The sequence below is a fragment of the Tachypleus tridentatus genome, chromosome 8 (assembly GCF_004210375.1).
Source record: "Tachypleus tridentatus isolate NWPU-2018 chromosome 8, ASM421037v1, whole genome shotgun sequence".
Classification (NCBI taxonomy): Eukaryota; Metazoa; Arthropoda; class Merostomata; order Xiphosura; family Limulidae; genus Tachypleus; species Tachypleus tridentatus.
In genome coordinates this window covers 50,938,211-50,955,450 of record NC_134832.1, presented here as the reverse complement: position 1 = coordinate 50,955,450, position 17,240 = coordinate 50,938,211, and the positions used below count along the sequence as shown (strand labels likewise).

The 17,240-nt window shown below is 36.4% G+C and overlaps 1 protein-coding gene across 1 annotated transcript in view; it reads left to right on the top strand.

Moving 5' to 3' along the window:
• Positions 1-10,796: 10,796 nt before the first annotated feature.
• The window catches only part of LOC143224147 (retinal homeobox protein Rx1-like), a 31,174-nt gene continuing 24,730 nt past the window's right edge, over positions 10,797-17,240 (top strand). Inside the window, 1 exon segment of the mRNA XM_076452594.1 lies at positions 10,797-11,360. Coding sequence (XP_076308709.1) covers positions 11,039-11,360 — 322 coding nt within the window. The 5' untranslated portion in view covers positions 10,797-11,038.

Genomic DNA, 17,240 nt, shown 5'->3' with positions numbered 1-17,240 from the left:
GTATTATTATATTTATATAGATAAGTAGTTACACAGACATACAACAGACAGTATTATTATATTTATATAGATATGTAGTTACATAAACATACAACAGACAGTACTATTATATTTATATAGATAAGTAGTTACATGAACATACAACAGACAGTACTATTATATTTATATAGATAAGTAGTTATATGGACATACAACAGACAGTCCTATTATATTTATATAGATAAGTAGTTACATGAACATACAACAGACAGTACTATTATATTTATATAGATAAGTAGTTACATGAACATACAACAGACAGTATTATTATATTTATATAGATAAGTAGTTACATAGACATACAACAGACAGCATTATTATATTTATATAGATAAGTAGTTACATAGACATACAACAGACAGTACTATTATATTTATATAGATAAGTAGTTACATGAACATACAACAGACAATACTATTATATTTACACTGTGTTTTCTGTACGAATGCATCAGAAGCTGTCTAGTAAGCAAAAATAATCAAATAAAAGCTTTGATTCTAAACGTCCTAAATTAGAGAATCCATTCATACCCTTAGCACTGATTTCCTCTTTTACTAGATATGCGATATATTTAACTACAGAAAAAAAAATAAAATTCTGACGGTTATTAATTGGAATTCTCAACCCGAACGGCGAGAGGGGTAAACGACTAGGTCTTTGAACTATCGACCAGATAGAAAACAATTACCTAACGGTAAACACTTCCACTAGAGCTTTGTCCTACCCTTTGAACCAAATGATAGAAGGAGTTGCCAGTTTCATAACGTGCCCATATCAGCAAGTATTGAAAGTGGAACTTCTGACCTTACGATATGCAGCCGACAAGCTATCCAAGGGGCCACGTCCAGTCCAACTGATTTTAACAGAAAATTATTCGTCAAAGATCCACTTTGTTAAACATTAACAGAAAATAGTTCGAGTGATACCATATAGGTTGCCAACAGTTCCACTTTAAATAAACATCATTACTTATGACTGGATTAAAACTTTGTCTGTGTTAAAAGGTTCACGCATGACAATTTCTGACTTTTCTATCACAATTTTAGGCCTAAACGATGACGCCTGATTCATCAACCTGATAAACACTTTTAAGACAGAGCTATTTATTTTCTCTAATGGTTACCATGCGTAGAAAGGTTGTTATAGCAACCAAATGAGGTGTGGCATTTTTATTAGACAGAAAGGTTGTCATGACAACCTAAAGAGTCTTGCATTTTTTAAGTCAGAAAGGTTGTCACGGCAATTACGAGAGGCGTGACGTTCATTAAAAAGTGTATCACGTAAGCCTTGGATTCACAGCTGCATATTATTAATATGCTGTATTGTTTATTGTGGTAAACTTCGTACCATTTCTTATTTCCCTTCAATAACTAAGGAAGGAAACTTAATAAGAGGTAAAATTATGAACACATTGCGTGGTCAGATTTAACTTAATTTAATATCAGCGGTTATTCGTGCAGTAGCCTAACTTATGCAACTAACGCAATAATTAAATCACTAGTCTATTAGCTGTTATAAAGCGTATAATCGTATATAAAATATCATCCATAAGCATCCAGAAATTAACTTCCTCATATTTTGTCAACGTTCTACGGTCTTCTAACTACAAAACCGTAAAACACTATTCATTAAAACGTGGAACGCACATTAACACAAAAATAATATCATACCAGAAATATTTGTACCACACCTGTTTCACTGCTTTGCGAAATTCTAACGTTGGTGATGTGCATTCCGTTTTATTCGGTCGGTTTTATGTATCGACATGACATGGTTCTTTGTGAACCTGACGATGACCGAAGAAGGTCGAAACGTTGTTCGCTCCTTTACGTAAAATATTTTCTCAACCCAAACGAGCCGTTTTTACATATATATGGTTCTTTAAAGTGTTTTAGTTCTAGAGATCTATTGTAGGTGGCGCTTTTACACATTCAAAACTATTTTACCTTTTTTTTCAGTTGATAACATGGAAATGATCAGTTGAAATTACCGTATACTTTTGTTGTTGTTGTTTTTTCTCCCAAAATATCTTTGATCTTTTATTGAATTCAATATGACGCCAACATATCATGGATAATAAAAGGCACTTTCAAAAAAAATATTCAAAATAGATCCAACAGCTAGCACAAGTTCTTAAAATTGCTTCGTGGTTAATGTTTTGGTAACTAACACAGTTACAAATTAATTATGAGTGTTTAATGGCTAATATTTTGGTAACCAACATGTGTAGAAATCCTTAAACTTGATTCGTGGTTAACCTTTTGGTAAGGAACACAGATACAAATAATTACGAGTAAAGATTTGGTTAACCAACAAAACAACAAACACGTAAGTGCTCAATTTCATATACCCATAAACTTACAAATCCTTTAAAATGTTCACTGCTGATAGTCTCGAATATCACAACTACAAATAACATGAAGTGCTCATTGGTTAATCTTTCGAGTATTAACACCATTACAGATGACTTATATTGTTCAATGATTAGGGACACCAACACAGTTGAGAGACATTCCAAAGCGCTCAGTAGGTTTTGGTTTTGATTACTAACACTTGTTGTTTAACGCGTTACGGCTTGAGTCATATTTTAATACGAAGCAATGGTTTATATTTATTTTTCGTAAAGGAACCCCCCCCCCAATACCTCAGCGGCATGCCTGCGGACTTAAAACGCTAAAACCGGGTTTCGATACCCGTGGTAGGCAGAGCACAGATAGCCCACTGTGTAGCTTTGTGCTTAATTCAAAACAACGAGTGTTTTAAAATTTATAAAATAAACCAAAAACACATACACATAAACAACAAAAAATGAGATTATTTCTTTATCTACCTAGTGTATAGGGATCGGTTTTAACTGTTTCTCTAGCGCAATTGTTAGGACCAATTGTTATTTAGAAGTTAAGCACAAAACTACACAATGAGCTATCTCTGCTCTCCCCAACATGGTTATAGAAACCCGGATTCTAGCGTTGTACGTCCGCAGACTTAGAGCTGTGTTACAGGAGTGTTGTTAAACCTAACATTTAGCTTTGAAGCCAGTTCCGTTACTTAAGAACATTTAATAATACCGAAATTGATACTTGATGTCAAATGAAAATTTTCTGGTTATTAATAATATTATTATTGGGTTTTACGATCTTTCACGTTGCTTTTAACCTGTTCAGTGCCGTAGACGAGATAACTCGTCCAAGCCGATCGGTAACACAGTGCCACGGACGAGTTAATTCGTTCTCAATAATACCTAACTTCAAAACTAGATGTCAGCACCAAACATGCATTTGACCTACTTACAGATTGTTTCACTTTCGATCCAAAATGGCGTCAGAAAAGTTACAAAATGAAGAAGCATTAGAGTTGTATTGTAGCAGCTGAAGTACTTGGCAGTCAACATGTTAATAAATTAAAATTTAGAGAAATTAATTAGCATGTGCAGGTTTTGTGCGAAAGAGAAAATAATTACAGGAGGTAACTCGGGTATAATTATAATAATTACTAATACTGAAGAAGACAGAAACAAGTAGTGTTTTTCACCAAGAAATAAATCACTTCATTATGTTTATAAATTGTTGGCTACCAACTCACTGTAACGCTTCTAATTTCAACGTTTTGACTCGGTAGAGAAGCACCCTTTTGAATGTTAAATAAAGGCTTGAAAAGACGCTTTTAAACTATATGTTTTTCTTCGTTATTGGCAGGTTTGTTTGTTTTGAAGTTTGCGCAGAGTCACATGGGGGCTATCTGCGTTAGCTGTCCCTAATTTTGCTGTGTAAGACTAGAGGGAAGGCAGCTAGTCATCACCACCCACCGCCAACTTTGGGTTACTCTTTTACCAACTGACTGTTACATTATAACGCCCTCTGGCAGAAAAGGCGAGAATGTTTGATGTGACGGGGATTCGAACCCGCGACATTCCGATTACGAGGCGAGTGCCTTAACTACCTAGTCATTAGTGGTAGGAGTTTAAGTGTTTAACCAGGGGGCGCTTTTCAATTATCATGACAAGAATAACCAATAGGATACCCCGAATCGTTGTGTCCCTTTCTCGAATTCAAATATTTTCTGCTGTTAATTAAAGTATATATTTTTATTAAAGATGAGGTTAATTAAGTTAATTAGCTTGAAAGGATTAAAACGAAACATTGAAAAGTTTAGGTGAACATTATTCTCAGTAAAACGTATAATAAATATGTATTATATAATGTTATATATACACATATTTCAGTGTTTTCAGCAACTTACCATAAATTTTGTTGGTCGTGGTTAGCCTACCCTTCTACCACAACCCCTATAAAAAAACAACAAAAAGCTAGCAGAATTATAACTTGTATTTTTTGTGTTTATTATATTTAAAATGCATTTTGTGTTTATTTTAGCAATAAAGTAGGTGAGCTGACAAATGAAGCGACACAAACAATTATTACTTGAATTAGGAGTATTCTGGTGTTGATTGTTAGAACTAACTGCCCAATTCCGGTTGCAGTAAAAAACACGCAAAGCCAGTCCGGCCAGGATGGCAATATAAACCACCTCTACCAACGTTCATAAAGATGACGGCTAATTGAAGTCATTACTCACGGAACTCCTAACGTCACTTACATTTTGATATCCAAAGTCTTTGGAGCAGATCCAACCAGAGAGCTCGTGGCACGCGATATGACGCATGTTCCTACGACATTCGTTTTTGTTTGACAGCATATCTATATACCGACGTATATTTGGAATTGTACTTCAGGAAAACACGGAGACACTAATTGAAAACATTTTAAAATGTTCTTTGTTGCTTTTGACATAAGGGTTAATAGAAAAGGTGCAGTTTAGGTTTACAACAAACTCTTATTGAAGAAATTATACTAAATACTTATAAAATCAAATTTAGACCACTGAGCCCCCAGGAGTTTGTTAGATCATGCAATAATGAAACCACACTTAACATTCATCAAAGTAGAACAAACCAACTAATTTATTATATTTCATAACCCACCTCGATAAAACTCAATTGGAATATTTACCCACGAATCAACTCTCGTGATTTTTTACGTGTGGAATAAAAATAAACATATTCCATTTGTTTTGAGCTTAAAATAACTACGAATATTTTTGAACTGTGATCATTATATTCAAAATGTTGTGCAATTCGATATGTCAAGGACCACTCAAGTTCACCATTGTTACTTACTTCCAAGTTTATCAGTATCACTTGTTTTCAGTTCTACAGTACTACTTACTTTCAAGTTTATCAGTATCACTTGTTTCCAGTTTTACAGTATTACTTACTTCCAAGTTTATCAGTATCACTTGTTTCCAGTTCTACAGTATTACTTACTTCCAAGTTTATCAGTATCACTTGTTTCCAGTTCTACAGTATTACTTACTTAATTATGTTGTAAAAGTACAGAAAATGACCATTATTCCCTTTAAACTTTGCTTTTGTGACCTGGATAATGAAATTTAGAAATTAACCTATTTTATATGTAAAAACGGACAAATTTGTACATTTTCATCTACATAAGGTCTGAATAAAACAACATACGAATCAAGATGTACATGTATTTATACTAAAGTTATACAAAAATGTTTAGAAGTGAGTAGTTTTTCGAGATTTGTGATTGTAATTTAAATCACTTTCACGTATCAAATCCCAAATATAGTATCTCATTATGTTTTCGTTATTCGCTCCCAGGTCACAAAAGCAAAGTTTGAAGAGAAAAATAGGTCTTTAGTAGTTTAGGCATAAGCAATTGGGAAATAACACTTTCTGTCCAGGAACAAGAAGTAGTAAACATTGTGTTACATGTGTTATTTCCAAGTCAGGTGAGGTATAAATATTGCTCCAGTATGTGGTGTTCAGCTGGTAAGTGTGTAATTCTCAACTACCCCTGAACTAGCGCTTAAGAGAGGGTTTATCTCTCACAAGTATCGAGTTATGTGGTGAAACATGATATCAAGGGAGAAACAGTATTTGACGTTGCAAATTAGCGTTTCTTAACATTTTCGTTTTCCCCATACACTGTCGGAGATCATTAAAATGCAAGTCCATCTGTTTCATCATTTTTGGGAAACCTGCGGATTGTCGTTGGCCTGCGGACCCAGTGACGGATCAGGACAATCGTAGGGCTTAGGCACCTTCTGTTCGTAGGCCTTACCAGCGGTATAACTTAAACCAGAAGTTAAATAAGTTATAAATTTTTTAAGTATACATCGCCGTAGCTGAGCAACTGCTGCACGAATTAACATCTTTATCAATAATTAATATACTAATACCCTGTAACATATTGAATTATATTAAAAATAACTTAGTACGAAATAAATTATGGAATACAAAGATTTCTTTGTGAAATATATTTATGTGAACGTCAGTACACAAACTAATGCGTATATGCAGAGATATATTGTATAACCTCATCTTACAGTAAAATGCGTGTTTCATGTTTTTATGTTTATTGTTTTTTGGCCCTTTAAGATTAAATTTTAAGGAAAATTTACATGGACGCTTATTTTTCGTAGGCCCTAGACACCGTGCATATTGTACCTAATGAATAATCTAGCCCTGCTCGGATCGGTGGTTTAGAAACATTGCTCTAACAGATAACAGAGGTAATTATTCATCTACTAAAACCTTTCCATAAGGATTAAATTATAAGTGTGTCGTGTGGAGAAACTGAACGTATTTTAATTAACAATAAAAAGGTGCAAACATTTGGCTCGTAACTCAATTTTCGGTTCACTTAGTTATTTAAAACTGCAAAAATGAACAGCGGATAAAAACCTGAAAATGCATTTTGTGACCAAATGAATTTATTTATGAAGAAACAAAAGTGTTTGTTGTCATAAGAAAGCAGTAAACTTAAGAATGAACTTAAATATTAAGTTTCGTTTAATATGGATGTAAACTTGTGTTATTACAGTATATAAGTCGTTAAAATAGGTGAATGTGTTGACATAGTAAAGTTTGTGGCTGAATTTGTACTACATGGCTTACGTTCCAAGCTGTCTTTAAGTAACACTAACCTAAACTATGTTTGTTAGATTTACTGGACGTTTTGGATTAGATTAATAAATGTTAGATATATTACTTTATTGATGGGTTTTGAATCAACGGCCCGACATGACCAGGTGGGTGAAGGTGTTCGACTCGTAATCTGAGGGTAGCGGGTTCGAATCCCCGTCGCACCAATCATTCTCGTCCTTTCAGATGTGGGGGCGTTATGAAGTTATGGTTAATCCCACTATTCGGTGGTAAAGAAGTAGCCCAAGAGTTGGCGGTGGGTGGTGATGACTAGCTGCCTTCCCTCTAGTCTTACACTGCTAAATTAGGGACGGCTAGCACAGATAGCCCTCGAGTAGCTTTGTGCGAAATTCAAAAACAATCTTTGCGTCTTCTAGCAAGATGTTTCAACTCTTAGTACTTTTATATAATTTTATTTGAATGTGACGTTCGTGTTACCTAAAAGACAGTAGGTATGGTAATTGTAGGTAAAATATGGTTAAAACCGCACAGGCAACGACAGTATCAGAATGAAATAATAATTTGAACGGTAATTGTACAATGAGTTACCTGTGCTCTTATCACCACGGGTATTGAAACCCGTTTGTTTTTTTTTACATCGTATGTATGTGAACTTACCGTTGAACCACTAAAGAGCCATTGTTGTTGAGTTTCCTAAGGTAAGCATTTGTCAGTGAAATAAATGTGTGTGACCTTAACATTTCATAAACATACGTTTTCAATGTGATCGGATGCGAATAATACATTAAAATTACTTGTCGAGCCAAAATTTAAAAATATATTTTCAGTGGTTTAATTTAAGTTTTCTATACATTTTCTAGTGCAACTTAATAGCAAAAATTATTAAGAATAAAAATAAGTGTGCGCTTAAATTGAGATAGATGAAAATATTTTCTGACTAAATTAAATCACTCGTGACTACTACCAGTGATGTATTGTTTCAGCATTATTCACGTGCAATTTGGTGAATTCTATAACGTATTTGTATTAACACGCAACTCATAAATTGCGATGACATGAAAAGCTAACGTCTTAATATTAACCATGCATTTGCATGTCGAACTTCATTAAGCACTCGTGTCTTTGAGCAAACACAATTATTTTCCAGTAATAATTTGTTCAAAAAAATATCTTCAGACTTAAAGGACCTGTTCGTTCAGTCTACTAGAGGGGGTAAAAATAACTTTCCTTAGAAAGATTGAACGAACAAATGTTTTCGGAGACACGGTGGGTTTATTTGAAAACAAACGTTGTTATTAGTTTAGTAAAATCGAACAAAATAATTTTAAATGTACATTAAATTGCCCATTACGGCATATCAGAATGGTCTGTTTTAGGAAATGATTCGGTTAAATATTGCATCCAAATTTATTCGACTTTTAAAGACAAGAATAATACTGAAGCCTGATTAGGCTAAACTAATAAACTTTGATATTGTTTGCAGGTGTGGAAGACCAAAGACCATTTGTGTATTTTGAAAGGAGATATCTTAGAGATATTATTAAGTCTCAGTCTCTCCATTTTTAGTAGTATTAATGGGTAACTTATAAACAACCACAGTTACGTTTACATGCTCAAAGTATGTACGGTATGTAAACTGCTTTAGTGCCGTCACATTATACATATATATATTTTCGAACTCGGGACTGCTCGAATACCAAAACAAAATGCATTTTTTTTTAACTTTGTCCAATGAAACATATCGTAAAAGTTTACAATTAATGAAAACACATTCAGTTTTCATTACCACCCGGTGGGACAGTGGTAAGTTTATAGTCTTACAACGGTAAAAGTCGAGATTCAATTATTCGTGGTTGATATAGCAGATAATCCAAAGTGATTTTGCTTTAAAACAAATAAATAGCTCTTTCCACGTATAACTACATTTGGAATGATTTATTTCTGTTATACTTTATTATAGGTTGAATATTTTAATCACCCCCACCAGTAGGCCTAAAATCTTTAGCAAAAGTACTGTGTTTAGCTCAGTAAATCTGTTTAGAACCAAAGAAACAATATTAGGGCTCTTGAAACAATTAAATATTTTCGTGAAGAAGTTGGAAAATTTTAAGCAGGTTTTTTAAATTTTTACCTCAGTTTTAAAGGGTGTTATTTGTAAACTGTTTTTTATTATTTCTTTTCTCTATTTTAAAATTATTTTTAACGTATGAATATGTAAATATTTAACAGTTTTTTACTAGATACTTATTTTAATTTTTTTTTCTGTTCTGGAAAGATGATTTATTGGTAATTACAAGATACCTCTTTAAGAGGCTACGAATTTAAAATGTTCAAAGGACGATTTTCATACGTTTGTTGTACTTCTCCGTGAGATAAATGGGAAAGTCTGGTAGTACTTACTGGTAGTAAGGGCAATTTTGTAGTATAGAATTAAACAGTATCCCCCCCCCCCAACGGTACAGCAGTGTGTCTGTGGAATTTATAACACTATAAACCGAGTTTCGATACCCGTGGCGAGCAGAGCTCAGATGGCTTTTATGAATTTTGTGCTTGTCTAAAAAACAAACAAAGGTTGTAGGTACAACAGATAATTTGAGCAACGCCTTTAGCTGACAGTAAAGCTCCTCGAGGGCTATTTGCTCTAGCCGTCCCTAATTTAGCAGTGTAAGATTAGAGGGAAGGCAGCTAGTCATCACCACCCACCGCCAACTCTTGGGCTACTCTTTTACCAACGAATAGTGGGATTGATCGTAGCATTATAATGGCCCCACGGCTGAAAGGGTGAGCATGTTTGGTGCGACCGGGATTCGAACCCGCGAACCTCAGATTAGGAGTCGAACGCCTTAACCTACCTGGCCAACAGGGGATATAGTGATATAGTTAGTTAAGTTATCGGGAAAGTCTGGTTAACAAAGTATTAGGAAACGTAAAGGCATTTTAGCTTGAAAGTCAGTTTTGTTTTCTGGGCTTCGTTGTTCGTTAGTTTCTTCATGACTTATAACATTATACTTTTCTCACCATTAGAAGTTTTATCGTCAGTATCGAGGAAGCATACTAGATTTTAAAGAAGCAACGGGTTCTTGATGTCCACGAATTACCGCTAATGGTACCAGAAACTACCATCTACGACCTGTTACATTCGACCATGCAGCACTGAAAACTACACGAACACGAGTTGCTTTCCACGCGACAACAGTAGTGCATCTATTACAAGGTAGGCTGTTTGTTTTAGTGCACGTGCTTGGTTAGGGCGCTCGACTCGCATCCCCGTCTGTGAACGTGCTCGTCTGATACCGTTGCCAAATGGGCCGGAAAAAATTCTTGGCTTAAAAAACAAGCTATCTGCACTGGAGGGGGAGCCGAAGGCACAGAAAAAAGCGATACCTACATATACAACAGTTTATTTAGATTGTTTATTTGAGTGCAAAGCTGCACTACGAGTTAACTGTGCTGAGTCAATCGTAGAGAAAGAAGCCAGAATTTTTTTCGTATTAGATCTCAAGTAAAATACAGCATATATAACAAATTTAATAATTATAAGTAGTCAGTGTTTCACCATTTCTACTAATGAGCCACAATTGTTTGTTTTGAATTTCGTTATTCATTGCCTAAACACGAACGACAAAAACGGTGTTCATAGCTTTCAAAGTAAGCTACTTCTCCGTGTTTAGATGAAAAGATTCGTGCAGTAGGTGACTTAGTCGAGTAATTATTAGCCACACTGCTTTTCTCTTATTTTCTTTCCCTTTTAAGCCGAGCGTCACAATTGGTTGAAAAAACGAATGTTATAGTTACGTCTGGTGATTCCACAACAAGAGTAGCCAATCGTAACGTAAGTCTGCGCGTACGAGTTCCCGCCAGCACAAAGCTGCGCCTGCTTGCAGCAGTAACGAATTCGCACATCTAGCCTAAGGGGAGAGGTCGTAATCTTGCTCTCCTGTCTGGGAGCGAGGGTGATTTTGTGCAATTAGTGACACGAAAACGTAGGACTGATATGCAAACAATAAAAGACGTACACAAATATCTGTCATTATGAGCTCGGCTGTTAATGTTTCTGATCTAATCGTGGACGAAAATCACGGGATCACAAGGATGCCAGTCGAGGTTAACCCTAACTGTAGGGGATATTTACAGGCTAAAGTCTCTTCCTGTGATAACAACAGCAGGGGGCGTCTTCATGGTCATTCGATAGACGCTCTTTTAGGAGAGAGAAGACGCCAGAAACCACCAGAAGAGAGAACTGATCTTTCCGAGTTACAAGAAAGTCAGAAAAACTTGCAAGAAATCGGGACATTTCCGGAATTGAACCCAGAGGAGAACTTTGTTTCTCTCCAATGCTTGACTCACTATAAAGGTATGCAATTCAAGCCATGTTTGATTATTTTGCACTAGGACTATCTAATTTAGGAATGGCTAGCACAAACACTAGGACTATGTAAATTAGGGTTGATTTGCTGTTTTATGGCACAAAGCAGCTAGGCCATCTGTGCCATGGCTAGCACAAACAGCCCTCCAACAACTCTGGAGGAAATTAGGAAAACAAAAACAGCTCGACTCGCAATTCGAGGGTCGCGGGTTTGAATCCCGTCACACCAAACATGCGCGCCCTTTGAGCCATAGGGACGTTATAATGTGACTCTCAGTCCCACTATTTGTTGGTAAAGAGTAGACCAAGAGTTAGCGGTGGATTGTCTCTGCTAGTTGTCCCACTAGTTATAGACTAAAGGAACTTACCTATTCATCACCACCCGCCCTCAATTCTTTAGCTACTCTTTAACAAAGAAAAGTCGGATTGATGGTATCATTATAACACCCATGAATGAAAGGGCGAGCCAATTTGGTGATAGGATTTGAGAAGGAAACCCGTTGGTTACGAGCGCTTTAACCACCAGACCCTTAGATAGTCCGAAGTCACTATAAAGTATGGAATTCAAACATTATGAATAAAAACGTTCTTGCTTTCATTGTAACCGAATCTAAAGTGGTTCGAAGTATACCATAGTTACTAACATAATTATGGTAAACTTGTTTGTCAGATATATTGGAATTTTATCTCGATACCGATCATTGTTTGGACATAGAAGACTAATATGGGAATAGAATAGGTAATCGAATCATGGAAGTGGTGCACGAACTTAAAGCACGAGTCTGACTAATCTCCATACACACGTATCACTGTCCTATAATAATACCTGTAGTTTAATAACAATATTATTAATTACTGTGACCACGTGAAAGGACAGTATCGACATCGGCCGCGAGCGACATGAAAGTGCGCTGAAGTCACGATACCACGTGCACATGACTGTATCTACATGCGTGAGTTGAGGCTAAATTTACCCCACGTGCGTGTCGTGCAGATGAAAAATATGCCTTTATTTCGCAGCTTATTTCGTTTTCCTGTCAGACTATAAAAAAATATATCTTGTATAAGTAGGACTGATATGCGTATTATATTTCATCCATAAGCCGATATAAGTTCTTTTCTCTCAACTGCTTTGGATTCTCTTTAACTTATTTATTAACATATTCGATTTGACATCATGAAAATGGTTTTACGGTTAACACGGTGATTTCCCATAGAGACGGTTGTAATCTACAGGTTTGCTAGGAGATGCTTTTGTTATTCATTGCACTAGGTTCGCTGGGTGATTCTGTTGTTTTCTGTTTCATCTGGTTCTCTGAGTAATTTGGTTATTCAAGGTCAGATCAGCATCGCTAGGAGATTTGGTTGTTTTGGGATTTTATGAGGTTCTTTAGGCGATTCGGTTGTTTGCGGTTTCATCTGGTTTTCTGGATGTTTTCGTTGTTTCAGGAATTTTAATGTTTTCTGTTTCTTCTTGTATATTTACTTAATATTTTACAGATATACTTAGCTTCATAGCAGTGACTTTCGGGTTGGAAGGTTCTCTCTTGTGATTATTCTCTACTTCGCAGGTGAATCCATCGTTCGAGGATGTTCCGGGAAATCGTTTCCTATTCTATTATCTCTCACCACGTGCTCTATTAAGTGAGATTTCCCCTTCCCAAGGAATAGGAAATACATCTTTCTTGGAAATGTTCTCTTTTGTAGCAATCTTACAATACCTGTATCATTTTTCGGAAAGCAGTTTGACTCGTTACTTGTACCATAAGACTACCTGTGGCAGTAGTGAGTTATTGTACCATAAGACTACCTGTGGCGGTAGTGAGTTATTGTACCATAAGACTACCTGTGGCAGCAGTGAGTTATTTCTTGTACCATAAGACTACCTGTGGCAGCAGTGAGTTATTTCTTGTACCATAAGACTACTTGTGGCAGCAGTGAGTTATTTCTTGTACCATAAGACTACCTGTGGCAGCAGTGAGTTATTTCTTGTACTATAAGACTACTTGTGGAAGCAGTGAGTTATTTCTTGTACCATAAGACTACCTGTGGCAGTAGTGAGTTATTTCTTGTACCATAAGACTACCTGTGGCAGCAGTGAGTTATTTCTTGTACTATAAGACTACCTGTGGCAGCAGTGAGTTATTTCTTGTACCATAAGACTACCTGTGGCAGCAGTGAGTTATTTCTTGTACCATAACACTACCTGTGGCAGCAGTGAGTTATTTTTTGTACCATAAGACTACCTGTGGCAGCAGTGAGTTATTTCTTGTACCATAAGACTACCTGTGGCAGCAGTGAGTTATTTCTTGTACTATAAGACTACCTGTAGAAGCAGTGAGTTATTTCTTGTACCATAAGACTATCTGTGGCAGCATTGAGTTATTTCTTGTACCATAAGACTACATGTGGCAGCAGTGAGTTATTTCTTGTACCATAAGGCTACCTGTGGCAGCAGTGAGTTATTTCTTGTACCATAAGACTACCTGTGGCAGCAGTGAGTTATTTCTTGTACCATAAGGCTACCTGTGGCAGCAGTGAGTTATTTCTTGTACCATAAGACTATCTGTGGCAGCATTGAGTTATTTCTTGTACCATAAGACTACATGTGGCAGCAGTGAGTTATTTCTTGTACCATAAGACTACTTGTGGCATGAGTGAGTTATTTCTTGTACCATAAGACTACCTGTGGCAGCAGTGAGTTATTTCTTGTACCATAAAACTACCTGTGGCAGCAGTGAGTTATTTCTTGTACCATAAGACTACCTGTGGCAGCAGCGAGTTATTTCTTGTACCATAAGACTACCTGTGGCAGCAGTGAGTTATTTCTTGTACCATAAGACTACTTGTGGCAGCAGTGAGTTATTTCTTGTACCATAAGACTACCTGTGGCAGCAGTGAGTTATTTCTTGTACCATAGGACTACCTGTGGCAGCAGTGAGGTATTTCTTGTACCATAAGACTACCTGTGGCAGCAGTGAGTTATTTCTTGTACCATAAGGCTACCTGTGGCAGCAGTGAGTTATTTCTTGTACCATAAGACTACCTGTGGCAGCAGTGAGTTATTTCTTGTACCATAAGACTACCTGTGGCAGCAGTGAGTTATTTCTTGTACCATAAGGCTACCTGTGGCAGCAGTGAGTTATTTCTTGTACCATAAGACTACCTGTGGCAGCAGTGATCGCGGATACGCCATACGCTAAATTTACAGACCTAAACGTATTAACTACAACCGTTCTTGTAGATTGTTGTGGAAATTGACTGCACGAAACTAACCTTCTCCAGCACAAAATTGTTTTACAAATAACAATACCTTAAATGATCAAACTTCAACATGTTTTTGCATTGTTTACAAAATATATTTCAGAAATTACTGTTTGTTTTGAATTTCGTGCAAAGCTACACGAGGGCTATCTGCGCTGGCCGTCCATAATTTTGCAGTGTAAGACTAGAGAGAAGGCAGCTAGTCATCACCACCCGGTACCGCCAATTCTTGAGCTACTCTTTTACCGATGAATAGTGGGATTGACCGTCACATTATAACGCCCCACGGCTGAAAAGGCGAGCATTTTTGGTGATTTGAACCCGCGACCCTCTGATTACGAGTCGAGTGCCTGAACCACATAACCATGTCGGGCCTCAGAAATTATGAAGATTGTTTACATAAAACTATTTCAGGTTATTTTATGTCGTCTGCAAAATGTATTTGAGAAATGAAATTTATACACAAATATTTTAGGAACTCCATCGTTTACAAAAATTATTTTACAAATTACGCAAACTTGAATGATTCATATTGTTTACAAAAAACCAAAAGTTTGACAATGAAATATGTTATTCCGAATGACTAAGTTTCGCTTGAAACAACATTCAAATTGCTTGTAAAAATGACGTCCGGCATGACCAAACGTGTAAAGGCGTTCGACTCGTAATCTGAATCCCGGTCGCAACAAACATACTCGCCCTTTCAGCCGTGGGGGCGTTATAATGTGACAGTCAATCCCACTATTCGTTGGTAAAGCGTAGCCCAAGAGTTGGCGGTGGGTGGTGATGACTAGCTGCCTTCCCTGTAGTCTTACACTGCTAATTTAAAGATGGCTAGCGCAGATAGCCCTCGAGTAGCTTTGCGCGAAGTTAAAAAAAACAACAAGCTTGCAAAAATTGTTTAACGAATTACTGCATCTCGGACGCTGGGAAATCGTTGATTTCTTATACGCCAACTTTCAAAAGTGGCGAGTATTGGATAAGCTGACCTTACGAGAGAGCCTTTTGTAATGAAAGGTACGCTGCAGTCTTATTGTCAAGATGCACGAATGTCAGACAGAATATTGCCGGAAGTGGTGAAATGAATTTTAACCTCGTTGTGAAGTTCCAACCGTTTTAATATAACGTACTCGTCCTTAGTACTGAGAGAAATTATACTATAGTTTTGTTTAGTGAACCGTATTAAAGAGGCTTACTGCTTTAGCTTTTGTTTACCATTTTTTTCGAAAACACCATACTAAAAAAATTGGTATTTTAGCTCAAAGCTATATAATGGGCTACCTACGGGAATCGAACATCGGATTTTGGCGTTGTAAGCGCATAAGCTTACTGCTGACTCACGGGAATAGAAAGATACATATTAGAAGAAATTATAGTGAATTAGACTTTGTTTCTGTGGTTTTGTACTTTTGACTTTTTTATGCCACAGGTGAAACATTTCAATATGAACTATTACCATTGAGAAATATATTAAACAAATGACATAAGTTCTGGACAATAGGAATCTAGTTTCGGTGTCTGATTATTCTCTGCTTTAGAAAAACGATTCCGTGTGAACACAGCTGTTTCTGTGTGCATGCGAGAACGCTACTAGACTGTGTGTGTTTTGGGTACATAACGCCTTTCGAAATTATACTCTATCGTTTATACAGAACGCAATATTTACAAAAAAAAAGAGAGAGAAATACTGATACAAAACGGTAAAGCTTGCTTTCCTTTACTTTTCATATCGGGTAACAGATGGCGCCACAAGTTGTTTATGTGAGCCTGCAGTCGTTGTCTATTTAAAAAGTTTCAGTTGCCGTGGGAGGAGGCATTGTTTTTTTTCGAAATGGTAAATAGACAATGAACCAATGGATATTGATATTAGATCTCTGTTGCAAATGATAAGTATTATTCGAGGGAGTGGCCAACGTTTTTAAGTTTCAAATTTATTGAAAGAAAACAAAACAACTAGAAATGTACAACATCAATAGAATCTTCATGCACACGTAAGATAAGGTCATGGTCAGAGATCCCAGAGATACAGGTATAACTGCCCCTAAATTTTCAACTAAATAGACAGAGGGACGACAGCTAGCTAGCTAACAGCACCTCTCCCTTTGAGGGAGCTTCTCTTTGGATGTACTTGATTGTCACTTTTATAACGCGTCCATAGCTGAAAGTGTTCATTCTGTTCAGTAGAATCACATCTTGAGCCTGGATAGCTCAGAATCATATGTAAAAAATAAATAATAGTTTATTGTTTTCATCTTGGAATTTTGTGTTCTTTTTTAAACCTCTCTTTCAGTTTTTTTGTTTGTGTATTTTTGTTTACACCGATCTCATGTTTTAAATTTATATTCGACGCTATAATCACGTACTATTGTTTTAAATATTGCATTTAAAGCTAATACGGACATTGGTTTGTGTTTTTTAATTTCCCGCAAAGTTACACGAGGGCTATCTCCGCTGGCCGTCCCTAATTTTATAGTGTAAGACTAGAGGTAAGGCAGCTAGTCATCACCACTCACCGCCAACCCTTGGGCTAATCTTTTACCGACGAATAGTGGGATTGACCATCACATTATAACGCTCCCACGGCTGAAAGGGCGAGCATGTTTG